This window comes from Acanthaster planci, linkage group LG06, assembly GCF_054643075.1.
Source record: "Acanthaster planci isolate LZ-2023a linkage group LG06, COTS_SCS, whole genome shotgun sequence".
Lineage (NCBI taxonomy): Eukaryota > Metazoa > Echinodermata > Asteroidea > Valvatida > Acanthasteridae > Acanthaster > Acanthaster planci.
This window is the reverse complement of record NC_141782.1, coordinates 17,064,506-17,091,257: the sequence shown is the minus strand read 5'-3', so window position 1 is coordinate 17,091,257 and position 26,752 is coordinate 17,064,506. Positions and strand designations below refer to the sequence as shown.

At 41.0% G+C, this 26,752-nt stretch overlaps 2 protein-coding genes across 2 annotated transcripts in view; one reads left to right on the top strand and one right to left on the bottom strand.

Moving 5' to 3' along the window:
- Window positions 1-63: 63 nt before the first annotated feature.
- Window positions 64-26,752, bottom strand: part of LOC147798894 (kinesin-like protein KIF15) — a 41,194-nt gene continuing 14,505 nt past the window's right edge. The window contains exons 18-27 of the mRNA XM_087138026.1: window positions 25,876-26,097; window positions 24,927-25,034; window positions 24,385-24,478; window positions 22,973-23,103; window positions 21,689-21,883; window positions 20,624-20,785; window positions 19,930-20,016; window positions 18,876-19,103; window positions 17,991-18,137; window positions 64-386 (exon numbers count right to left, since the gene is read on the bottom strand). Of these exons, the coding sequence (XP_086994152.1) occupies window positions 201-386; window positions 17,991-18,137; window positions 18,876-19,103; window positions 19,930-20,016; window positions 20,624-20,785; window positions 21,689-21,883; window positions 22,973-23,103; window positions 24,385-24,478; window positions 24,927-25,034; window positions 25,876-26,097 (1,560 nt within the window). The 3' untranslated portion in view covers window positions 64-200. The remainder of the gene's footprint in view (window positions 387-17,990; window positions 18,138-18,875; window positions 19,104-19,929; window positions 20,017-20,623; window positions 20,786-21,688; window positions 21,884-22,972; window positions 23,104-24,384; window positions 24,479-24,926; window positions 25,035-25,875; window positions 26,098-26,752) is intronic.
- LOC147798895 (melanocyte-stimulating hormone receptor-like) lies at window positions 4,475-5,485 on the top strand. Its single transcript, XM_087137784.1, has one exon. It carries the CDS (start codon window positions 4,559-4,561, stop codon window positions 5,483-5,485), a length of 927 nt encoding a protein of 308 aa, XP_086993910.1. The 5' UTR covers window positions 4,475-4,558.

Sequence of the window (26,752 nt, the reverse complement as noted above, 5' to 3'; positions counted from 1 at the left end):
CTGGCAGCTTGATAAAAAGGCCCTTCTTCAGTACTGTACATGTATATCCTATATGAAAATAGACCTCAGCCTTAACTTTGACGAGTGTTGCTTTTGAACAGAATGCCAAGGAGGTACTTTGTTCAGCACTGGAGATTTTCCCGATTTTCATGGCTTTCATGTTACATACATTTGACATGCTCTACCAATCGCCAACCCTGTCATGCAACCCCAAAAGGATATGACTCAATCTCACTGGCCTGGTTGTCAATTGTCTGCTTCAGCTCTTGGCTGTCTAGATGAGGGGTCGTTTCTATGACAACAGTGGAGAGATTGGTCTTGACCTCTTCCAGTTGGGTCTCATAGACCTCTTGCAGTGTTGCAATCTCCTCTTCTTTGTCAGATACCTGCACATCAAGAACAGGAAAACATCACTGCTGCCTTCGTAACTGTTTTCAGCTTATAAAATACAAACGATCAGAGCTGATGCGTTTACAATGGTTTTATCAGACCTACATGTACATCACTCACTGCAGCAACTTCCTGCATACATGTATAACGTGTTTATGAATGTCAACCCGAGTCTACATCTCTAGCTGGTGATCATCTCACAGCATGTCAGGAGTTAGATATAGGCTCTCTATAAAATGGTAAGTACTTGCTCTCTTTGACATGGCACTGGCTGAATGACCTCAGTGATGCAGAAGTACCTGTAACTCCACTCATACTCAAAGCGACATGTGGAGAACAGTCAGAACACAGTGCTTTCAAAATTGTTTTTGGTGTTTTTAAAAAAAAATACAGACCTCTACTTTGGACCAGAAGTAGAGCATGATTTAAAACCTGACAGGATAACCTTGAGTTTATCGATTTTGTAACAAAACAAATATTTTAAGCTAATACAGCTAATTTTGATCACTTTGAAAAAGATGATTAGGCTGACTTACATGTACCTCCAATTTTAAAAGAAATATGTTTAAAAATCTGATTTAAATTTAACATCTGATTTAAGTTTTAAAAACTTTATTTCTAATTTTTCTAAATAAAAAAATTGGCCAACCTTGGTTTCTCCATTACATGAGGGTTCTGCAAGGAAGCAGTCCAGGAATGTTTACATGTGATTTCTCCACATATTCAAATTTACAGTTCTAGTGCATGTATATACAGCCATGGTCCAAAGTCTACCAACACCTGACTAAAAGTGTCGAACTGTTAGTTTTAAGACTTGTAACACATCTACATGTATACCCGGCAACCAAACATTCGGGGTGGGAGCACGTTATTTTGGAGGGGGATCTAAGCATTTGGGGAAATTTTGTGTAGCGTTTGATAGCCTTTCTGAAGAGTAAGGCTAAATTTATGAGCTTTGGCATGACGTCCTCTGTAGTCCCCTACATTGCACTTATCTCAGTATATTTCAAACACCCCAAAACTTTTACTCCATTCCGTAGTGACCCTGTTGGCTCCCCCCCACGTATCCGCCAATGGTATGTGTCAATGGGAGAAAACCCAACATGATTTTTAAATGTGGTTTTAACTGCACATGTACTTGGCCTCCAACATGTACTTCACTTCACTTGACAGCTTATCGTGATACTGAATACAGGTCCATGTATTAAGCTGGAGGAACTTCACACGTTTGGAATTTCTCAAGTAGCACTAACTTTGTTTTCAAAACACAGGAAACTCAAGCATTTTTTCCATAAACCACAGCGCAATCACTGAACCACAGGGTGTTCCCAGAAATTCCAGAAAGTGCACATCATTGGGAGGTCACCGAAAGTTTTCAGTAAAAATGCAAAGCTCGCTGCTGGCGATGAAGTCAGAGTAAAAGACCAACACAGAAACCGATCAAAACCTGATGTTTTAATCTTCACTTCACAAAGAATTCTTAAAATGTAAGAAACAAGCCAATAAATACCTTGTAAAGGTTTCAATCATTTAAGCACAGTGATGGGAGAGTATGTGCTATACAGTCAGTTTGCAGTGATCAGTGATGGCAGCTTAACCAGCTTATTACACTGCCACTTATGGCTGACAACTGAGGCTTGTTTCCCAACAGAATTCACATTATTAGAGACTATGCCGACCATCATCTCTGGAACAGTTTTTATTGTCTGACCAGGCCATTTCCCCCTGGAATCCTGCTAAGCTTTTCTTCGACCCCAACACCCCATGCATTGTGAAAATGTTGAATATCACTGTCCTGTTTTACCTTCCATGATATTCAATTCCTTCAGTTAATTGTCCTTGGTAGAGCTGGTACAATACAAGATATGTTTTCCATTAAACTGTCAATTTTGTTGGGCTTCATCATCAGCCTCATTGATGCAAAGCTCTGTAAGAAGTCAAGCACCTAATCGGTCAATTAATCATTTACTCTGACTGCACAAAACAAAGTGCTAGTTTGTACATGCACATCCTATTCAAGGCATTGTCAGTCAAAAGTAGCAGCGCTAATTACATTGGAGTCAGAATAATCTACGTCAACAGCAGTTAGAGATGAAAGCATACATCAATCACACATGGCACGTAGGAAAAGACCACGAAGAGCACTAAAAGAGCATAATAAGAGTCGATAACGCTTAGTTTTAAACTGCTCAGTTCCAAGTGCCAGGACAGCCTGTGCAGTAGCTACAGGCAGCACTTCAGCTCTTCATGGAGCACCATGGCTTGGTCTGAGAATACATCTACATGTACAGGTACAGTGGAAATAGGTGAATTGGCAAAACCTCTTTTAACTTTGCCAATTCTACTTAATCTTGTTCTGATAATGACATGGAATCCACTGTGCTTGTTTGTTATCAAGCAGATGACAACTGTTCAACTGTCTACAAGAGTGTTTATGATGTGTCTTACCATATCAGATCTTGGTGTGGGATTATTTGTACTTATCCCATCCGTTATCAGCATCTACATAGGATCCACTGCACTTCTCATACCACAAATGATTCTAGGAAACATCTTCTTACTGGAGTGCCTACTGTCACTATTGCTACTGACTATTGACCGGTACCTCGCTATTGCCTGGTGTCTGCACTACCTACGACTGATGACACTTCGCAGAGCAGTGATTGCTGTTATATGTAGTTGGGTGTTAGCTATACTATCTGCCATTTTAATTGCAGTACGCCTCATTTTAAACATGTGCAACTACAGGAACATTCAAGTGATGAATCTCATACTGACTGGAATCATTCTACTGATGTTGTTGACAATTGCAGTTTTATTCCTCCACATTATGGTGATTGCCAGACGACAAGCTCGGCGCATTGCTCAAGAAAACCAAGTGGCAGCAGATGGAGCTAACCTCCCCCCAAGACTCAGCTCCAAGTCTTTCTTCACCGTGGCTGTAACACTGACTTTTTTATCCGTGTGCTGGATTCCTTATCTCACATTAATAGTTTTCACTGTGGTGAACATTCGCATAAGCTTGTCCCTACAAATATTTACGGCAGCTATCTTTTACATGTCTTTCTGGGTTGATGGACTCATCTTACACATGCAGAATAGAGAGTTCAGGAAGGTTATCTACAAAATAGTATCTGCTGGATTCCATGCACTGGGACAGAGATGTAACTGGTACCAGGCTTGATATCTGAGCAATGCCAAATTACATGTACCTCACAGACAACAGAGGACCCCAATCCAGGCCACTGAGGACTCCTGTGCCACTAAAAAATAATACACAGAGAGGAGGTTTGCTTTATGCTGTCCATAGAAGCTTGACTCTATGTTTTCTAATCATCAAGAGCCAGGTACAGGCATTCGTCCAGTGTAAAAGCTCCTCGACTTGGATCACGCTCAAGCCTTCTTCACTTCAAAAACAATTTAAGAAAAACGGCCAGTAAATACCTCGTACAGGTTTCATTCGCTCAAGCACAGTGATGGGAGAGCATGTGCTATACAGTCAGTATGCAGTGATCAGTGATGGCAGCTTAACCAGCTTATTACACTGCCACTTATGGCTGACAACTGAGGCTTGTTTCCCAACAGAATTCACATTATTAGAGACTATGCCGACCATCATCTCTGGAACAGTTTTTATTGTCTGACCAGGCCATTTCCCCCTGGAATCCTGCTAAGCTTTTCTTCGACCCCAACACCCCATGCATTGTGAAAATGTTGGATATTTCATGTCCTGTTTTACCTCCCAACCATCCCTTGGTGGAGCTGGCACAATAGAAAGTTATGTTTTCCATTGAACTGTCAATTTTATTGGGCTTCATCATCAGCCTCATTGATGCAAAGCTCTGTAAGAAGTCAAGCACCTAATCGGTCAATTAATCATTTACTCTGACTGCACAAAACAAAGTGCTAGTTTGTACATGCACATCCTATTCAAGGCATTGTCAGTCAAAAGAAGCGGCGCTAATTACATTGGAGTCAGAATAATCTACGTCAACAGCAGTTAAAGATGAAAGCATACATCAATCACACATGGCACGCAGGAAAAGACCACGAAGAGCACTAAAAGAGCATAATATGAGTCGATAACGCTTAGTTTTAAACTGCTCAGTTCCCAGTGCCAGGACAGTGCAGTAGCTACAGGCAGCACTTCAGCTCTTCAAGGAGCACCATGGCTTGGTCTGAGAATACATCTACATGTACAGGTACAGTGGAAATAGGTGACCTGGCAAAACCTCTTTTAACTTTGCCAATTATACTTAATCTTGTTCTGATAATGACATGGAATCCACTGTGCTTGTTTGTTATCAAGCAGATGACAACTGTTCAACTGTCTACAAGAGTGTTTATGATGTGTCTTACCATATCAGATCTTGGTGTGGGATTATTTGTACTTATCCCATCCGTTATCAGCATCTACATAGGATCCACTGCACTTCTCACACCACAAATCATTCTGGGAAACATCTTCTTACTGGAGTGCCTACTATCACTATTGCTACTGACTATTGACCGGTACCTCGCTATTGCCTGGTGTCTGCACTACCTACGACTGATGACACTTCGTAGAGCAGTGATTGCTGTGGTCAGTAGTTGGGTGTTGGCCATAATGTCTGCCATTGTGATGACTGTGTGGTTTATGCTAAATATGTGCAGCTATGAGAACATTAGAGTAATAAATCTTACACTTATTGGATTCATCCTACTGATCCTGCTGACCATTGTGATTTTATATCTCCACATTTTGGTGATTGCCAGACGACAAGCTCGGCGCATTGCTCAAGAAAACCAAGTGGCAGCAGATGGAGCTAACCTCCCCCCAAGACTCAGCTCCAAGTCTTTCTTCACCGTGGCTGTAACACTGACTTTTTTATCCGTGTGCTGGATTCCTTATCTCACATTAATAGTTCTCACTGTGGTGAACATTCGCATAAGCTTGTCCCTACAAATATTTACGGCAGCCATCTTTTACATGTCGTACTGGGCCGATGGAATCATTTTACACATGCAAAACAGGGAGTTCAGGAAGGTTTTCCACAAAATAGTATCTGCTGGATTCCATGTTCTGGGACAGAGATGTAACTGGTACCAGGCTTGATATCTGTGCAATTACAATGTACCTCACAAACAACAGAGGACCTCAATCCAGTGTAAACTCTTATTCCAGTAAAAATATTACACAGAGAGGACCTACATGTACATCTATGCGTTTGTAGCATTTTCTGCACAATTGCTTGAATTACTTGCATTTATTTCTTTTAGTGAATTTAGCATTCAGAATCTTCATTTTTAACTTTGATAATTTTTTTCATGTCCTGTACATATCCTGTTTGCCATTTCTTAGGCACAATACTCACTGCATTTTCCTTGTAAGAGTACAACCACACAGTATCTTGTACAGTGTACATGTACATGTATATTGCTTCCGCCTATTTGACCTTGTTAGCCCAGAGGCTAGGCACACTTCACCATGCTTCATTTAAGCTTGTACTATCATCCATCAAGGACATTGTTTTAAGGTGAAATTATTCATTCACAGTCACTGTTCTAAAAATCCAACTAAGTCATGTGACTAAGACTTTCTTTTCTTAAGTTTTGTGACTTTAACTACATCCTGTTTCTACTTGTATTTAAGTCCTGCATCATTGCACAGCTCCTCAGTATCCCGTATTCAGTATCTAGTATCCAGTATCCAGATCCAGTATTAGTCTGCTGATATAGTAATAATTAGGACATGAATGAAGAAAACAATTGGCAATGAGGTTATACTGCAACTGGCATTTGCTAGCCTGGCTATTGGCTTCAGAGTAAAATATACCAACTGATATAGTAATAATTAGGACATGAATGAAGAAAACAATTGGCAATAAGGTTATACTGCAACTGGCATTTGCTAGCCTGGCTAGTAGCTTCAGAGTAAAATATACCAACTGATATAGTAATAATTAGGACATGAGTGAAGAAAACAATTGCAATAAGGTTATACTGCAACTGGCATTTGCTAGCCTGGCTAGTAGCTTCAGAGTAAAATATACCAACTGATATAGTAATAATTAGGACATGAATGAAGAAAACAATTGCAATAAGGTTATACTGCAACTGGCATTTGCTAGCCTGGCTAGTAGCTTCAGAGTAAAATATACCAACTGATATAGTAATAATTAGGACATGAATGAAGAAAACAATTGGCAATAAGGTTATACTGCAACTGGCATTTGCTAGCCTGGCTATTGGCTTCAGAGTAAAATATACCAACTGATATAGTAATAATTAGGACATGAATGAAGAAAACAATTGGCAATAAGGTTATACTGCAACTGGCATTTGCTAGCCTGGCTAGTAGCTTCATAGTAAAAAATACCAACTGATAGTAATAATTAGGACATGAATGAAATACATGTTTAAACCATTAAACTAGTTTCATACTGTGTATGACAGATTTAACAGAGTGGGACCAGGCAGGAGAACTAGATGGAAAATTTCCATCTTGAAAATGCCTAAATTGTGTACAAACTGGTGTGGATGGTTAAAGGTTTCCATGTTGATAAACAGATCATGCAGGATTGCACTTACATATATAGTTTAACTCTTAGAAGCAACAACAGCTTGGATATGGCTGCAGATGCACTGTACATGTATTTGTGACTGTCATGGTCACTGTAACTTAAACTTGATCCAAAGGCTCATGGATGACTCAGTTTAATCAGTGATTCAGACGAAATCTACATATTGCAATCATGATTCCACCTCAAGCAGGACCAAGAGTGTCCGATTTTCAAAGCAATGGTAGTTCCTTTGGAAGGAACTGCACTTCACTGGTTACACGCATGTACAATGTACATGTACTTCCTTATTTATTTACTGCACAATGTACATGTACTGTACCAGAGGATGCACAGACCGTGCAAACAGCATGATTCCTTTACGAGTGCTTCTGTTTTAGGAAAAATCATGCAGCGGAAACCAGGGTTTAATTAGACAGAATATTGCAAAGGTCATGTCTCAGTAGAGCAGTGCCTCTCCCCGTATTTCTAATGGAGTGGAGACCTAGGCCTAGCTCTAAAAAGCTTCAGATGCAGCTGTTGAACACTCCCCACCAACATGACTCTTTTCAGCCAATGAGGGGGTGCTTCTGCCAGCTGGCAGATAAGGATGAGGAGCCACATGTATTAGTGACAGAATACCGTCATTCAAATGTGTTCAGGAGTATACACATTTGTCAAAAAACAAGTTGTACAAAGTTCATTAACTTGTGCTCAACCAATACTTCAACACTAAAATATCTGGAGATATCATTCGGAGTGGAAAGATGCATAGAAGGTCCACAAACAAAAGAGAAATGTGGGTTAAAGTTCAGATACAAGCAAATTTCAGTGTGAAAAAAAAATCCACAAAATGTACAACTCGACTGTTGTTGGGGGAATCAAAACTCCAAGTCTTTAAGTACGTGCCGTATGTCGCAGTAAAACACTTGCTCAACGTACATGTACTACACCACAAGCATAAGAGCACCTACACGTACAATTCACTGATTGATTTTTTTTTAAAACAGACTGGCATTCTCGGGGCAGGGATTAAACTTCCAAGTACACGTACTTTTGGAATCACGATACTTGTTAATAAGAAATAAAACGGAAGAGTGGCGGCCACCATTACTTCGATTGATGAACTAGATAACAAACTTTGAGAGGAAATTACGTGTAAAGCTAGATCCTTGGTGCATTAATAACATCAATCAACGTGGACCTGACAAATAGGAAAAGGTAATCTATTAATGCAGCAAAAGAACTCCGGCGTTCATTATCTAGAGTAAAATGCATTTGTGCTGTGTTGACCTTGGCCTTGTCTGATAATACATCTAATGTGAGTACAGTACTGTGAATTATACCGTTCATCCGTATTATCCTCTTCCATGTGTATGTACATACACATTCTAGTGGACCAGTTTAGGAACTGTCAAACTTCCATTTTGCCTTCAGCATTTACCATCATTATAAATTACTAATTCACTATAGCAGTTGTCCATTTCTCAGTTGTAACGATACAAACATGTACATCTTAGAAGTGGGATGCACTCTCTGTGTTATTATTTTGACCGTGCAATACAAATACACATAGGATGTAAATGAACACGTCAAATGCACTTGCCATCTTGGGCCCATCCTCCGGACAGCATCCAGAACAGGCATATTAAATTGAGAACAAGAGCCAGGAAGGAGGCTGTCAATCACACGCACACTACACAGGAAAAGATCACGGCTATGCTAAGCGAGAAGAGCAAATGCCAACGATGAATAGCACAATGGAACACTTGAACAGCACTAGGAAGGAGCAGCAGCTTTGGACAAGACAAGACACTCTCCAAGCTGCATCATGGCTATCGCTGGAAACACATCTACTGAAGATACGGATGACTTGCCAAAGCTTATTGTAACTGTCACAACTGCACTGAATCTTCTGTTGATTTTGATTTGGAATTCAATATGCTTGCTTGTTCTCCACCAGATGAATACCATTCAGCCATCGACACGAGCTTTCATGACATCTCTCGCAGTATCAGATCTTGGTGTGGGACTGCTTGTACTTTTACCCAACATTTTCTACACGTACATGGATGTGGGACCAATTGCATTTACCGCACAGACAATTCTTCGCATTATTTTCTTGCTGGAGTGTCTGCTGTCACTATTACTACTGACTATTGACCGGTACCTCGCTATTGCCTGGTGTCTTCACTACCTACGACTGATGACATTTCGTAGAGCAGTGATTGCTGTGGTCAGTAGTTGGGTGTTGGCCATAATGTCTGCCACTGTGATGACTGTGTGGTTTATGCTAAATATGTGCAGCTATGAGAACATTAGAGTAATAAATCTTACACTTATTGGATTCATTCTACTGATCCTGCTGACCATTGTGATTTTATATCTCCACATTTTGGTGATTGCCAGACGACAAGCTCGGCGCATTGCCCAAGACAACCAAGTGACAGCAGATGGAGCTAACCTCCCCCCAAGAATCAGCTCCAAGTCTTTCATCACCGTGCCTGTAACATTGGCATTTTTATCCGTGTGCTGGATTCCTTATTTGACAGTTTCATTTCTCACTGTGATGAACATTGGTGTAAGCTTGTCCCTACAAATATTTACGGCAGCTATCTTTTACATGTCTTACTGGGCCGATGGAATCATCTTACACATGCAAAACAGGGAGTTCAGGAAGGTTCTCTACAGAGCAGTGTCTGCACGATTCCATTCACTGACTCGGGACTGCAGCTGTAATCACGCTTGATACATGTACATGTATGTAAATGTGTCATGTAAAATATTTCAGAGACAACACAGAAGATTTTCAAGACTTTTGCAACCTCTTGCTTCTACCTTGACATATGTTACTTATACAAAGGATGCATGCCCTTGTCCTATCAGTCTATAAGTTCACTGCACCAGTGCTTACCAATGCCTTACCATGCCTCTGTGTTTCCTACCTAACAAGAGTCAGTTACATGTATAAAGGCAATCACTAGATCACCATTGTGCATGTAGTTATGGTAGAAAAACATGCAAGGAACACAAAAGTTTTGGACTGTACAATGCAAATATATGTACAGCTATAAACACCTGCAAAATACATGTAAACGAGACAAGGCAAACACTGAGCCGTTTCGGGCACCTCTTCCAGTTGGAGAAAAAATTAATTAGTTAATAACTGGAATGGGCGGGAATCAAACCAAGATCTTTAAGTCCGCAGTCCTTTATTGGACAACTAGACTGCACCCCACAGCTATGAGTTAATTTGGCCCAGCGTCAACGGAGCAATCGCATACATGTACGGACTGCACAGTACTAAGTGCATGTGTGTGTTAAACCAAAACACTGCTACTGTATGTGTGCATAGAATTTTCAAGGGTCCGACTAGTTGTTTTTTTAGATTGGTAGGTTACATTTTTGTACCTGTGTAGACAGTAAGACAAGCCAAATGCCTAGGACAATAGAAGGCACTGTTTATAATATCATTTAATGCAAAATTCCAGATAGATGTACATGTATCTTTCATGGTTGATTTGTTAGATATTTTTATAACTAAATGGTCTTTTCATTGTAACTTCTGGTATGATGACATCATCAGCTTCAAACTTCACACATGAAGACTTCACAGGTCACTCTCTACCAATTTTAAAGCGATACCAGCAAACTTAATTTATCAAGGTTTCTGCACTTGTGACAGGGATACCTAAACTCTAGGAATATAAATTGGTATCATCAAGATTCATTCATTTGAATGATTTTCTGGTGTTGAAATGCAAAGTTAACAAAATCTGGGTAAAAAATGACAAATTGAAATATTCTGCAATTGTTCATTAAACCAAATTTGGGAGAATACATGTACATGCACTTCATACCTTGATACGGGTGTATTCCAAGTCTGCCTCCCCCCACATAGATGTACGTGTACAGTTATATGACCTTACTTGTGAAGATTTAATTTGATTTCAAAAAGCGTTCTCTCGTTACCCACCCAATGCAAGCCACTGACAAACACAGAAACAATCAGCAGTGGAGCATACAGTCTGGTTAGTCTGTCAGCTTGTGAATGGGGTATACAGGTGTAGGTGGCTAAAGGGATTTGGTAAACGTTTTTCACTGTGAAAATATGGCACAGACCTACCAGTAGGGCTCATCTGAAATCTATATGTAGGTTGCCAATAAAGCAACAGAAATCCCTTAGTTTGTCATCAGGATGAGCTGACACTGTTGGGGCATTCTTGTTTCCTTTATGTACCAATTTTTTCCCCAAGCACAACCACTTTTAGTCAGACAAAAATGATTAGTGCTTTGAAGATTTCACCCTCTACATTAAGGGAGCCAGTACTGCTTGCAGGTTGTTTGTTTTAAATGAATTAAACAAGTGTTTGGCAAGTTTTAAACAGCATGCTTAAAACTGGTTTGGAGCCTGCACACCAATTACAGCCCAAGCAGTTGAAAAAGTTACAAACCCCTTCGCAGCACTTAATTTGTAAAGTATGACTTTATCAGTTTACAATTAACGTTTTTATTTTGCAAAGAGATTTCAAAAGATACCACATCAAAGGTGGTAAAATACCTCTTTTACCAGTTAGACTTTTAAGGAGGATATGGGACCGTTGTTTAGAGGCAACAAAAGAGCAAAATACCTCGAGGAAGCGATGATTGTAATTTGAATATATATTCGTGGACACGTAACCAAGTCATTGGAATAAGAGCATCTAAATGTACTTTGCTTGATGAACTGGAGACACAAAATCTGCATGAGCAGAACATTTGGCGCCTCTTCCTTTCTGAAAGTACAGGTGATTATTATAGTCATTAAACACGGAGATCAATCAAGCTGATTGTTCCAAGGAATGGTCCAGCGGTTTAGTTATGACAATTCATTTGGATGGGTTAATCCAAGCAATACCACAGCTTGGTTTGATATACAACATCTACCTGTCTATCATCCTGCCAGTTGTGGCAAGAGGGCTCCACTCTTAAAGGAGGTGGAGTGGGAAACGGAGCTGATTTTCAGCTAAATCTGGAACCACAGATATTCCCTATCTTGTAATGAACTGTTCATACACCTGTTGAGTACATGTACCTTTCCTGCCGAATGAGTTTCCTTTCACATCATAATAGGCCTACCTACTCCCATTAGCTCAAGTATCTACATGGAGCTGTCAAACATCTCAAGACCCTGCCTTTCCTTTGTTGACCTAATTGCTGCTGCCTAAACCACCTTGCATTAAGGGTAAAGACGTGAACAAATGAGCTCCTCAAAACACTTGTGGTGACTGTCATATATTTCTCACATACCTCGCTGTCATTATCACGTCACTGAGAAGTTGAGTGTCTTTGTGATCTAATGACTTTAACTGTACAATTCAGATGGGGTATTTGAACATGACAAATGACAAGGAAGCGTGCATACAAATACATGTACATTAATGTCAGTCAAACTCAGCAGGGCTAATTACACAAGGGTAAAAGCCAACAAGGGTAAGGAGACAGGTTGCCAAACACGCCAGTTACCAAGGAAAAGACTACAGGAAGGCTATAAAGAAAAAGCCACAGAGCCGATTGCAAAGAGCCACAGCTTCAGAGAGAGTGCTGTAGTTCTCCAAAGCATCCCCATTGCTCTGTCTGCTGACACATCTCCTGTGGATGACCTCCACACCAAATCTTGCGATGATACCGGCTTGGCATCCCCTATGCTTGTTTGTTGTCAACAACAAGCTGCACCACGTGTGTCACACAGACTAGCAGCCTAAGCCGCAAATCTTCAAGCATCGTCATGGCTTGGCGTGATAATGCAACATCTGAATCTGTACTGAATCTTGTGCTCATTTTGACTTGGAATCCATTATGCTTGCTTGTCATCTATCGGATGAGCACCTTTCAAACATGGACAAGAATTTTCATGACCTCTCTCAGCCTGTCAGATCTTGGTATGGGACTGTCTGTGCTTTTCCCACTCATAACCTGTAAGCAGGCAACATGCTCTGTTCACCGTGCACTTTACATGCTACATGATATTCTTGAAAGTGTGTTTTTCTTGGAGTGCCTGTTGTCATTGTTGCTGGTGACCACTGACCGGTACCTCGCTATTGCCTGGTGTCTGTACTACCCACGGCTAATGACACTCCGCAGGGCAGGGATTGCTGTTGTATGCAGTTGGGTGGTTGTTATATTGACTAGCATTGTCTTGACAGTAATGTCATGCAGACCCCTAAGTGGTAGCCTAATTTGTCTGATATGTCTTGGAATCGTTTCAATCAGTCTGATGACCATTGTGGTTTTATACCTCCACATTACGGTGATTGCCAGACGACGAGCTCGGCGCATTGCCCAAGAAAACCAAGAAGCAGCAGATGGAGCTAACGTCCCCCCAAGAATCAGCTCAAAGTCTTTCACCACCGTGGCTGTAACATTTGATGTGTTTATCTGTGTGCCGGATTCTTTTACTCACAGTATCATTTCTTTCTGTAGTGAATATTCCTCTCAGTATCTAAGCACATTCGCTGCAGCCATCTTTTACACGTCTTACTGGACTGATGGACTCATCTTACTTATGCAGAATAGAGAGTTCAGGAAGGTTCTCCACGGAACAGTATATATTGGATTCCACACACTGAGAAAGAGATGTAACTGTTGCCATAGCCAGTAATCTATGACAGTGTTGTATTCCAGTCCATCACAAGTCCTTCTTTACAAGTGCCTTAACAAGTCCAGTCACAAGTCCCTTCACAAGGCCAGTCATGAGTAACAAGGACAACAGTGACAAAGGAATGCTTCTGTCACAGCTCCTATGAAAAGCTTATAAATTGGCTTAAGACTGAATGACTTGTGATGAACTTACAGGGACTTGTGATGGATTCGAATACAGCACTGATCTATTATATAACAAACCACTTCAAATGGAGTGTTGAGCAGGTACATTGCAATCCAGAAGATCATTTGAACATGTATCAGTTGAATGTGGCTTTGTGTCATATAATGTGCTAACAATGCTACATGTATGTATTCCACTGCATCTTGACTCTAACATGCTATCGGTGTAGGGAATTAACAATGATATCTACATGTAGAGTTTAATCATTTCATCATTCGCTATGGTGGACGTCATGTTTAACTGATATGATTTGCACTTTTCAAATTTCCATTGCTGGGGCATTCAGAATGCTACTTGGCACATAAACATGTTCTGTACATGTATGTACATGTATATCCACACACTATCAAGAACTTATGTTTTGTACCTGTTCAAAGGCATATTATTTGTATGTGAATAATATAGTAAATCATGTTTGATTTGCGGGCAATGCTGATTCTTTTATAACAATGTTTTGTACATGTAATTCTGATAACTTCTGATTACCAATGGCCGTAATTCAAATATGAACGTGCATGTTGGCTCACAACATGACAAGCTCATTCACGCTTGTCACACCCATTATGAAACAAGCACCAACTACGATATTTCGCAAGAACTTCGGTCTTGGATTTTCTTCCAACATAGTATACATGGGCTGTTCTGAAAAAAAAAAAAGATAACCAGCTTGATAAAATGATGTCTCTGAGACTGAATTCAACCACGTACCTGCCATGAATCTCACACTGAAGCCTGAATTAGTTGCCCAACTGAGCATGACGGCTAAATGAGTGTTCATACAACGCAGTATTAGACAAAAGTAGCAGTATGACACGTCTTAAGGAACATAGTACATGTATACATGTACAGTAATAGGATCTCTGTCTTGATGATGCCGTACTTTGTTCACGTGTGTGTTTACCTATGAAGTTCAGTGGACACAAGCCAACAAAAGTGCAAGGGGCATCATCGATGGAGAGGCCCACTGAAGTACGTACATGGGCACTAATCTGAAGCACATGCAGATGAGCGTGTACGTTGGTCTGGGCACACCTGTTCTATTCTGGAAAAACACTGGTTTCTAGCAGTAAAACCAGAAAATGTTACTTAACTCCACACATATTACACTTCTGTGGCTAATCACAGCTACATGTACATGTAGCTTTTAATGCAGTGTTTTCTTGTGAAAGGTTTACACATTTGGTGCTCAGCAATTTTGAAACCTATTATAAGCCATCGGTGCATGTACAGTAGATTCAGTCTTAGGCTTTAATAAATTATGTAGTGCAGCAAAATAAGATGTAAACAGGAGGTATGATCAGTCCAAATTGCTTGTTGCCGGATACGTCGGTGTAAATTTATAACCATGCAATTTGTAGTTTGGGGACGTGTACGATCTGTAACTGTCATTTGGCTTATACCATGGACATGTAATTGGCCTTGCTGTAAGTGGTTTGTAAACATTTAGGAAAGCAATATCTGAATTATCCGTGCAATGACTGACATGGACTTCCGACTGGATTGTCATTTGGTTGCAATATAATTGTATTCCTTTCTACCTTTACGGTGTGGATATAAGCAAAGATTTGAATCATGCCTGACATGAATTATCATTCAGGAAAGTTTGGGCACACGGCAAGTGCAGTTCCTGGCCGGTTGAAATTTCAATACACTAGTTGTTCTACAAGAAAGTTTGTCAATTGAATTGAGTGGAAACAAGCACAAAATTTGCATAAGTGTGAAAAACCTTGCTTAAAAAAACAAAGGTTACCAGCTCAAACTCTATGAGATTGTCACGCTAACCAAAAGAAAGCTAAATACGATCCCAAAACAGTATACATCACATGGAGTTTTGGCTGATAACCTGATTTATCAAGCAAAATTTTCTTGTGCTTAAGCAAATTTAGTGCTTAAGCAGCTCTATGAAATTGGTCCTGCTGTAACACACTGGTCACGCTAGTTGGGAGGGACAGGTAGAGATATATGTGCTCACCTTGAAAAGGGGGGTTGGGTTGGGAATAACAGGAAATATTCAAATCTTCACCACTTATTTCCTGATATCACAGACGAGAAAGTTTAGTCCAGTAGTGAGTCTGAAATCTTTGGCTAGTGTCTTGTTCATGGCAAGTTGCCATTTTTCTAAAACTGTATTTTTTCTCGTACAGAGTGCCGTAAATTTTTTTGTCACTGTTGAACAGAAAGAGCTGACGATGCTCTCTCCAGATTACTGACAGGATTAGGAGCTTGCTTTCACCAGTGTAGTGGCTCACTGACTGGGCTACTCTGCCTGATATGTGACAAAGGAGACCCCTCCCCCAAAGGATCCCTAAGCTATATACCCTAGGTTATTGGACCTACTGCACCCCTTCTGAAAATCTGAAAGGAATTCGCCAGATTTCTACAAACACAGACACAAAAAAGAGGGTCCCTGGTTTGCTATATGCAGTGGTTGTTTGATTAGCTTACACGGGACAGTCCTACCCTAGGGATGATCGTGTGTTGCTGTGTCAAACAAGCGGGATAGTGGGGACGAGGTTAAACCTGTGTAGCCTATGGTAGCTAATTGAATGCACATGTAACCACTGCATTATACGCTGCCCGGTGTGCCCTGCCACCACCTGGAGTCCATGATTCACTGAGCATTTAAAACGCAGTTTCCCTTTGCATGTCCACGAAGCTTGGGTAGTTTGGTTTCGTTGTGGTAGTCTGTGCATAATCGGCATGAAAGCAAGCATGAAGTCAGTTTTTGGGACATCAGGTCAAGTATCCGTGCTGCATATCCACAAAAAGTTGAAGCATTTCAACCCACAGAAATTTCACTGGAAACACTTCATGATGTCAAATTCGCTTTGCTTCTGCATTTGCCTGAAGTACGAACAGACCTTATCAGCTTTGGCATATGCCATGCCATTTTTGCAGAATTCACAACCTGCTTGTTAGCCTGGAAGTGCTACTGCCAAATGAGGTACGTCTTCATTGGAACAAGTTTGATAAAAGAAAATGGATAACCAGCGGTTTTAGACTGCAACGTACACTCTATTCATTTACAAATAGTTCATAAAGTCTCAAAAGAACTGCAATTTTTAACTACTTGCAGCTGGGTGGTTTGAAAAATGCAGTGCACACATACACTGTACGGGCGATTTTCAAGATTTTCAGTTTTCAAAATTCTTCAAAATTTTATCACTTCATTTAGTGGACGTTTACCCCCATACAAATTACTGTCTGGTGGCCACTCTAGCCTGACAGACAAAATCTATTGACGCCTGAGTATTTCAGCCAGGCCTTCACCCTTGTAAAAAGAGCCCAGACTGTGCGGTGTTATATAATTTCCTTTTGTTCACGAGCCTGGCACAGTGCGCTGGTGGCCTCTTTTCAAAAGGGGCCAGATTAGCATACAGCGGTGCTGTGTGGCTCATCGCTGCAGTGGTGGAGCGCTTTTGTCCCCAGTGGTAATCCGCTCGCTCTAAATCCCCCAAACCACGGTATACTGTTTCAAAACAAGGCTGGATTATCTCCACTATTGAGAGTGAAAAAATGTCGGTAATGTGCACCAGCTCAGTCTTTTGTGCGAAGCACAGTCTTTTGATACAAGGCCCAGCTCTTTTGTGCCGGTTTCGGGCTCTCCGGCTATGTGCTTGAAAACGGGTCCCCGGCAGCAAGTGGTTAAACTAAGAGTTTTTGTAATTCTGTAACTGCCTCCATTCGTGAGTGTCAGAGCACTGGAATTTCACATTTTCAGCAAGCCATAGACAATGGCACATACTTCTTCCATACATTTCAGTGCTGCCTGCCACCAGCATGTATCCGAGTGAGAAAAAATGAGATTATGATGATAAAAGGCAAAACGGGCTCATTTTCCTTATGTGAAATCGTGCCAGTGCACGCCGTGTATCTACTGTATGTAGGAGACCTGCTAAATCACACATACCAAAAAAGTAACATGAATATTCATACTTCCCTTTGATTCTTAACCAATTAGACTACCCCGTCCAATTTTTGGAGCACACTCCACTCTTCGCGCACAAGGCTGAGAACAGATATTCAAGTCAGTAATGGGAATGAGAACAGGTGCTTAATGGGTTCAAAGATGTTTCTATTCCATCCCCGCAACTGGAACGGTGCATGCAGTATGTCCATAAGCGCACTGTGGGTGAATAAAATTGCCCAATGACCTACTTGATTTCAAGTCGACAAAAGGTTTGCAACTGACTGACCTGTTTCTTAAGGGCGACTAACTGTCCGGCACTGGCCTCACACTCTGCCTGAGCAGCCTGAAGGTGCTTCTCCTGCTCTGTCATCTCTCCCATCAGGCTCTGGTACTGACCTCTGACCTCATCTAGCTCTTCTTGAAGCATCTCCATCTGAGTGCAAAGGATGGGGGTGGTGCGGAGGCCATGTTATGTCTGGAACTGCATTTTCTCTATAGATACCTTGCTGACAAATGTCAAGATGCTTTGAAACATTCCATAACAGTTACCACGGGAGACCCTTACACCCCATTTGCAAATGTGTCAGACATCACATAAGGTGCCTCAACCTCATGGAAAGACAAAGCTTTAAATGAGTTATGAACAAATCATCCTAATTCAAATCAAAGGCCATTCTAATGACTGCGACAAAGGCATTCCATGAAATCTTTCCGCCCTATTAAACCCCTGTTACAGAATTTCACCCATTTGTCTGACACGACTCACAATGTGTTCCAATTTCTGATCTCTGATTTACTGGATCGCAAATCTCAGATTATCTGCTCAACTAATTTGCCTATTTCCTTTGTCATGAAGGGTCCTAATGTACTTTGGGGACTCACCTATTTCAAATGAATAAAACCTGCTTGAATCAAATCCATCCACATGCATATTGGTGTACCAATGTGATACCATATTATAGCATTCCAGTGTTCAGTGTACCAATACTCCTAGTTCATGTAGTTTCTCAAAGTCTTTACATACACAGGTGGGTTACAGATTTTCTTTTCATGTGTTGTAATAGCAGATGCTTCTTCGGAAACGTTAACTAGCCACTGGGGAAAATGTAAATTAACATCAGTACCACCACCATCAATCATCACCACCAGTCTCACCACCACGACCCCTTACCTCCATGTTGTGAGCGCAGCCCAGGCTGTTCATCTCCTCTGTCAGCTCCTCTAGCTCCCTCTGCAACCCCTGCACCTCGTTCCTGTACTCCCCCTGGGCGGCCTGCAGGGACTCGCAGCAGTGCCTGGTGTCCTGCAGCTCCTGGCTGGCAAGGTTCAGCGAGTCATCCTTCAGCAGGATTGTCTGGCGGAGGTCGTGAACAGTGCCCACCATGCGGCCTAGGGCGTCCTAAAAATAAACAAAGGTAGGGAGGGCAAGACACAGTTATCCAGAGTTGCACCAATAATTCAAATCTTCATAATGCAATCAATTATCAGGAACTCAATTACAAAATCAAATATTTGGAGGTGAAAAAGCAGTGAAATGAAAAACGAAATTCATTTATTTGGTTACAATAATGTATTCTAAAAGTGCATTTTAAGGCATTACGAGGGACTAAAGTTAAAGGCAGCTAAATATGTATGCCCAACAATAGGACCAAAAATTGCTTTTCCCTTCAAGCTTTTCATTTTGCACTTTGTAAAATCAATAGATATTTTTATGCTTCACCAAAAGTTCAAAGAATTCATTGAAAGCAACGATTGAAAGTCCACATTTGTCTTCTGCTGACATTTTGTATGAAATAAATTCCTTCTCAAAAAATACAAAAGAAACTCTCTATTTAGTTTTCTGAAGATATTCTTTAAATTATTCCTTGCATGCGAAGATTGACATGAGCTAATGCTAAGAATATTAAAATGACCCTATTCAGAATCTGCAAAGCTGATGAAACTGTTGCTTATCAAGGGCCAATCTTTGGAGTAAAATTTCAGTGAAAACTCATGAATTACATGTACATAATGCTACAGAAAATCAAGCAGGACATTCGCTTTTCAGGATGGCACATCCTGGCATGTGAATTTGAATTGCTGAGTCGCTACGCTTCACGGGCATCCAACTTTGACAACTGTTGCAGTTTTGTTGACTCTATGGCTCGGGTTTTCATACAGTGTTCCAAAGATAGCCAGGGTAGGATCATGACCACCAAGGTAAGGCTCATCGAGTCTCGTCATACCTTATCCTCCACTGCTCTCTTCTGCAGCACCGCTATCGTCCCAGAAGCTGCATCCAAATCGTCCTTGGCTCTTGTCAGATGAGTATCCTTTGATAAATTGAAAACGGGTGTCTTGGCCTCACCAATATGTAGCACTTACATTTATTATTCCTTCATTTGCCATTGCACCATGTAGGAGATGCAGTTGCTTCCAAACAGCAATGCAAATCTATGCCAAGTCCCGTCTCGAATATATTAAAAGCCATCTCTCAACTGTTAAAAAAACTTTAAACAATTTCTAAAGCCATTTGAAAATTCTTGTTTTGAAATTTATTAGGCTCCACACTCATCCAGTGTAAAGAGTCCATTATGGAAGTAGAGTAAAAGAATTTTCCCATAAAGCTATATAAGTCAAACTGCAGTTTTTGTTTGCTTGTTTTTTTTACCGTTAAGTTTGTTAGCTATGGCGATTATTGTGCACTGGCTCAGACATGAAGATACGTCAGCGACCATGTCAAAGTTCAATCATTTGAACTCTGTCATAACGTCACCAGTTTTTATTGGCTACTGACCCCTAACACTGCAGTGACAAGTACAAAGGATTGTGGGTCAATTTTTCAGTTGCATGACCACCTTTAAACATCTCCTGACAGTGTCGTAAACATAAATAATTCCAGAACCACTAAGAAGCAACATTAATGGGGTTATTCCTCACCTTTTCGCTGCAGAGGTTGTGAAGCTGACTATTACTGGCTCGTAGCTGCTCCATCACCTCCAAGGTTTCCAACAGCTGCTGTTTGCTGTCCGACCCTTCCCGCAGCTCAGCCGACAACTTGGCATTCTTCTCAAACTCGGTGTCAAGTCTCTCCATCAAAGACTACAAACCAACAGGACGGACATTCTTAAACAGATGGGACTGACTGGGGTAACACAGCTCTCCACATTCTCTCAAAGTGAATACTCTCTTTGGGACTGTTTAGTTACAGACTTTTCCAAGATGGCAGGGAAGAAGCTCTTTTACAGGGAAGTTCTGGAATACATATTTTACTTTACCATAGAAGACAGAACACTGAGGGAATAAGGGATATTTCTCTGTGCAGAGTAATCTGTCTGTAGTTCTTGATGGTAAGTTCTTGTACTTAGTCAATGGGAGGAGTGTTGTAGTGCAGGCACCATGGGTAACAAAATGTCCTTTATTTGGTAGTATAGAAAAACACAACTGTGTGACATGACGTGTCATACGTGTGACATTTATCTGTGTGACATGACGTGTCATACGTGTGACATTTATATGATTTCACTACAGCAAAGTGTACACCACTCAAACAGGTACATGGAGTCAAGTCCTCACATACTGGATATCACCTGTATACAGGTATATCTCAAAGGGCACTTCTTATACATTGCCCATACTAAGTATAAATTGAATCGTACACATGTATTACGGCACATATGGTTATACGAAAGTGCTGTATTTTTTTAAGTTTTAAATGTGAGTTAAAAATAGTGTCGTTCTGGCCCACAAATACCAAAGGCCAGAGGTTTTTTCAAAATACGAAAAAGCTGGAATTCTGGTAACTGCCGGAAGTCGGGTATCCCTGTTACATGTGCCAAACAGCATGGCCAAAAATAATTTTTCACTCAAGTTTTTCTTCTTTTAAATTTTTTTTAATAAAACTGTGAGAGTACAACCAAATATTCAATCAAATCGAAGGTTGAATATTCATATATTCATTTATTCAAGTTGACTCGGCCTTAATTAGTGCCTCCCATTTCTAACCTGCATCTCCACCTCCAGCGCCCGGACACGTCCTCTCTCCTCCCTCACGACCGCCTCCAATTCTTCCTGTTGTTGCTCCTTGAAGTTCACCTCGGCTTGCAAGGTGTTCTCTACATCCTCCAGCTCACGCTTCTCCTCTGTCAGTAGCTCTGCCTCCCGCTTTGCTGTGGATAACTCCACCTCCATACGGATGACCTGAGGGAATTTAGTGATCAGCAACAAATGGAGTCAAGCTGACGCGAGTCTAGTCCAGAACAGTTCACAATTTGGATTTTTGTAACGTCGACTGTTATTAGTGATTTTGATACAGGCGCTGACTACTTCGATGTACAAGACAGTTGCGTGATTGCTATGAGCAAGTTCTATTGATGACTTAAGTGAACCCTAGTCCAACCAATGTCGCCCAAACGATTAATAGTTCGGACCATCTAGTTGGCCACTTAGGAAATAAGCCCCACAGAATGGTTGCACTGCTGTCTACCAATAGTCATTTCCATTTACGAACACAGAGGGATTCATTCCCATGAAAAATAACTGCGCAAGGTGTCACTGACCGAGAACCCCACAAGCTGGGGAACCAATGGCAAAATATGAGTGACAATAATATTTTACCAAATGGTTGACAAAGGTTGGTCCAATGTGACTGTATTGCATATGTGCATTGATCAGTGCAACTGGTCAGTTGTTGAATTGCACTCTACATCTAAACAGCAGTTGCAACACACTGGATTTCATGACTAGGCAACACTATACCATCAACTATTCTCACACAGGGTCAATACCATATTTACTCTATCTCTACCTCAAATAAGTTCACCCTCCATTATCCTAGTCATGTGTATTTTTTTATAAGTAAGATTTGAAGCTTTGCATGGTGGAACCGGTCACCGGTTCTTCTAAGAACCGCACCTCTTCCGAAAGAGATTGGTTCCATGGTGTACCCGCAAGCCTATATCTTGTGTATTATTTTATCCCATTTCCAAACAACTTGAACACAACCAGAGCATACCATGCCACTGAATATTTTTAATGAGCTCTGTGGCCCATTACAAAGTTTGCAAGTGCATACAGAGAATGGCAAACGTGAAATTGATTGACACTTGTCCAGGTCAAGCCGAGGGCCAAAACAGCACACTGTCCTCTACTCTAATATGCACTCTATCATTCTTTACTGCCGTTAACACAAGAGTACATGTACATCGGTCAGGATAAACAGCTGCTAAGCAAGACCGCGCTCTGTGGTGACATCTTCATCCATGTCCATTACCGGCAAGAGATACCCACCTTAGATTCCAGGGCAGCGAAGGCTTTCTCCCTTTCAGCGACAGCTTCTTGTAGCTGTTTCTTCTCCTCTCCCATCACTTTATCTGCTGACTGCAGCATGATCTTCATATCCTCAGCTTCGCTCTTGGCAACTATAGCAGAACCACAAACACACAATTTACTGTATACTTCAACTTGCACTTCAACTGCTTGCCGACGGTATTATTTTGGGCTGAAAATACTGACTTTTTCAAATGAAGAGAAACCATGAACACAGTCCTTTACAAAGTCAGACTTTAAGAGTGCTGACCCCAGTTTATAATTTTTTCACAATTTGTGGGACATTTCTTTCTACATGGTTCCTGTATTGCCACTCAGAGACAAGGTCATGGAGCGATATTTGCTGCAACACCCATTAACCACTTGCTGCCGGGTGGGTTTTTCTTGAGCAAGACAAGATGCCGGCTCATTTTCAAGAGTTTCCATTTTCAAAATTCTTCAAAAACTCATCATTTCATTTAATGGCCGTTTATACCAAAATTAAGGACTCTTTGGGTACTACTCTAAAGCTGAGAGTAAAATTCAGTGACTCCTGAATATTTCAGCCAGGCCTGCTTATACCCAGCAAGAAATGAGACCGAGGGGTACCCCCCAACATGTCCAATCCCTATACACATTCCAGACCATTGTTACTTAACACATCCCCCCCCAAGATGTCTGAAAGGAATTCCCCAGATTCCTGCGAGACAATGACCAACACAAAGCAGGGGGGGTTCTCTCCGTCTCATACCTTGCTGCATATGTGGCCTGCAGCCTTGGAAAAAGAGCCCAGATTATGCAGTGTTACGTAAGATTCTTTTGTTCCTGAAACCAGCACAGTGCACTGCTGACCTCTTTTCAATAGGGGCCAGATTAGCGTGCAGCAGTGCTGTGCGGCTCATCCCTGCGGTGGTGGTGGTGGTGGTGGTGGTGGTGGTGGTGGAGAGCTTTTGTCCCCGGTGATAATCCGCTCACTCTAAATGCCTCAAACTGTAATATACTTTTTCAAAACAAGGCTGGATTATCTCACTATGAGAGCAAAAAAATGTCGGTAATGCCCAGCAGCTCAGTCTTTTGTGCTGAGCACGGTCTTTTGTTATAAGGTCCAGCTCTTTTATCCCAGTTCCGGGCTCCCCGGCTCTGCATATAAAGCCTATGTACTCGAAAACGGCCAGATTTTTAAGCTTAGCAGCTTATAAATAAACAGGCCAGCATAAATATTGTACTGTGAGATTGCATAGCAAAATTTATATGCTGAGCACTAATCAGTGGGACACCAGATACAAACAAATCTTCAAAATATTCTGCTTGGTGAGCTGTGTTCGCTAAGCAAGTTCTTCTATCGTTGCCAAATTTTTAGTAAACAGGCCCTAAATATTCAAGATTGTACTTACTGCAGTAGTCTTTCTCCAGGTCGTCAAGTTTGGCCAACAGCCTGGCAGCTTCAGCTTTCAACTCCACCTTTTGTTGCTGCTCAGATTCTAAAAGCTGTGCATGACAAAAACAAATCATTTGAAGGAGAGGTGTTTAACCCCTTCGCGCCGGGAAGCGGTAAGAGACGCTGTAAAAATTGAGATCCCTCAGCCCACTTTTCAGCTATTATTCTCGGCCCACACTCGAGCGAACAAAATAATAAATTTTAAATAGAATTGTTTGTGCTTTACCTTATGCAATTCATCCTTCTTCAATCTGCAGGGGCCAATTTCATAGAGTTGCTTAAGCATGAAATTTGCTTAAGCACGAAAAAGCCTTACTTGATAAATCAGGTAACCAGCCAAAACTCCATGTTAAGTATATTGCTTTTTTGATCATATTTAGCTCTTTTTTGGTTAGCATGACTATCAGATAGAGTTTGAGCTGGGTAACCTTTGTTTATTAAGCAAAGTTTTTTCCCGCTTAAGCAAACCAAAACCAATGTGTCTATCTTCTGTATAACCTGATGTTGCTGTTCAAGTTGATGTTCTAGGAGGGCTTCCGTCTGTTTTTGTTTCAGTCGGTTTGTCTCTTCATCTTGGAGGCTCTGCAGGAGTTTTGAGTTTTCCTCCTGTGCAATGTCAATCAATCCAGTGTATTTCTCATGAAGACTCAAAACGTTTTTTGGCTACTTACTGTTAGGCTGGTTCATACTTCGGACGAACAATAAATCCAAGCACATTTGACGTAAAATTTGATGACAGCAAAATTTGATTGAGTTTAAATGTGTTCAACTTTCGCATATGGGCACCAAAGATAGCTGGTTTGACATTACACGTTTACATTCACTCGGTTCAGTTTTCATTCAGTTTACATGTTTGCTTTGGCGCTGAGTATGAACCAGCCTTCACCTAACGTTGAAAAACTCTCAGTCCCAGTTGAAATGGAGTCTATGAGATGCTGCTGATGCCTTGGAATTAATGCTGACCGAGATTAAGTCTTGAGCAGCAAGTACATGCAGATCAGAAACAACTTGTAAAGCAAATTTTATTTACCTTAACAGACAAATAAAACTGTTTTTGCATGACAACTGGTGATAGGTGAATATGGAACTTCTTAAGAGTCACAAAATAAATACCAATATTTTGTACTGAATTTCAAAAGGCAGTGAGACTATCAAAGGTTCTTAGTCTAATGAACGGGAGCATGTTCTCCGTCTAGGAACTTCATATGGCACTGCGGGGGCCTACTCACAACAACCAGTGAGTGAAAAGTATGTTAGACCAATTTTCACCTGAATAGGCACAACCCATGGCCTTTTCTAAGAGAAATGTACATGTGACAGCACAACCAACAATGGCTTCCTTGTGGCCGTAATCACTAACATCTGAGAGAGAGAGCTAGCTCACAAGGTCTACTGCTATTACCTCGTCTTAAAAAAACATGGAAATAACAAGAACAGTATTTCATACTTGGAGCTTCTTGACTTCCTCCGTCAGCGCCTCGTTGCACTGTTCGATCATGTGCTCTGGTATCTCCTCATCCACAATGCCCTCTTCATCCGTGAGAGGTGAAGATTCCTCAGACGGTTCCACAAGTCGTCGTGGATTAAGAGGAGTACCGTCGTCGGTGTTGGGAACTGTGATTACTCGGTTGCGTAGAGTGTGCGCAACCTTCTTGGGGGTTGCCATATTCTGGAAAAAATGAAGCATGTGAATATTATTCTGAGTGATGGTTGCCACGGTGTCAAATGCCCAAACGCAGAGTCTAACGAGTTTGCAAGAGAGTTTCAAGTTAGTGTCAAGACTATAACGAGCGAACGCAAAGCATTAGCAAGAAAATTGCATCCCTTCCAGATACAAGAACTTGAAGGAAAGATATAACAATAATAAAATTACACGAAATATTAAATGTATAACTTTGCCTGTTTGTTGGCGCACACTGAAAGTTTGGACTTCTTTTGAAAGCAGTAACTTAAAGTTTGCAAAGTTTGAGCTTCACAAAAAGATATGCAATGACTACTTGGGACAAACAGCAACAAGTCTTCCTTGTTGCCACAAATGGAAAACCAATGATAGTAACTGTATTAATGGGATGATTTGACATTTGTTACCAGATAATAACAAAAGCAATTTCAAGGACGTTTTTTACTTCTCTGCTTTTTGCATATGTGACAGAAAGATTATTCTAAGCTCATCATTTTAATCCATCACTCAGGCATCACACTCAACCAAACATTAAGTGGGTGAAAAAAACATTTCCATCATACAAGATTTGTTTAGAGGCGTGAAAAGCAAAATTAGGTCTGTCACTCAATTGGAGAGTGTGTGGCATGGCAATTTATTGGGG

Coding starts and splice junctions, on each gene's coding strand:
- LOC147798895 (XM_087137784.1), top strand. CDS start 4,559: ATGGCTTGGTCTGAGAATACATCTACATGTACAGGTACAGTGGAAATA.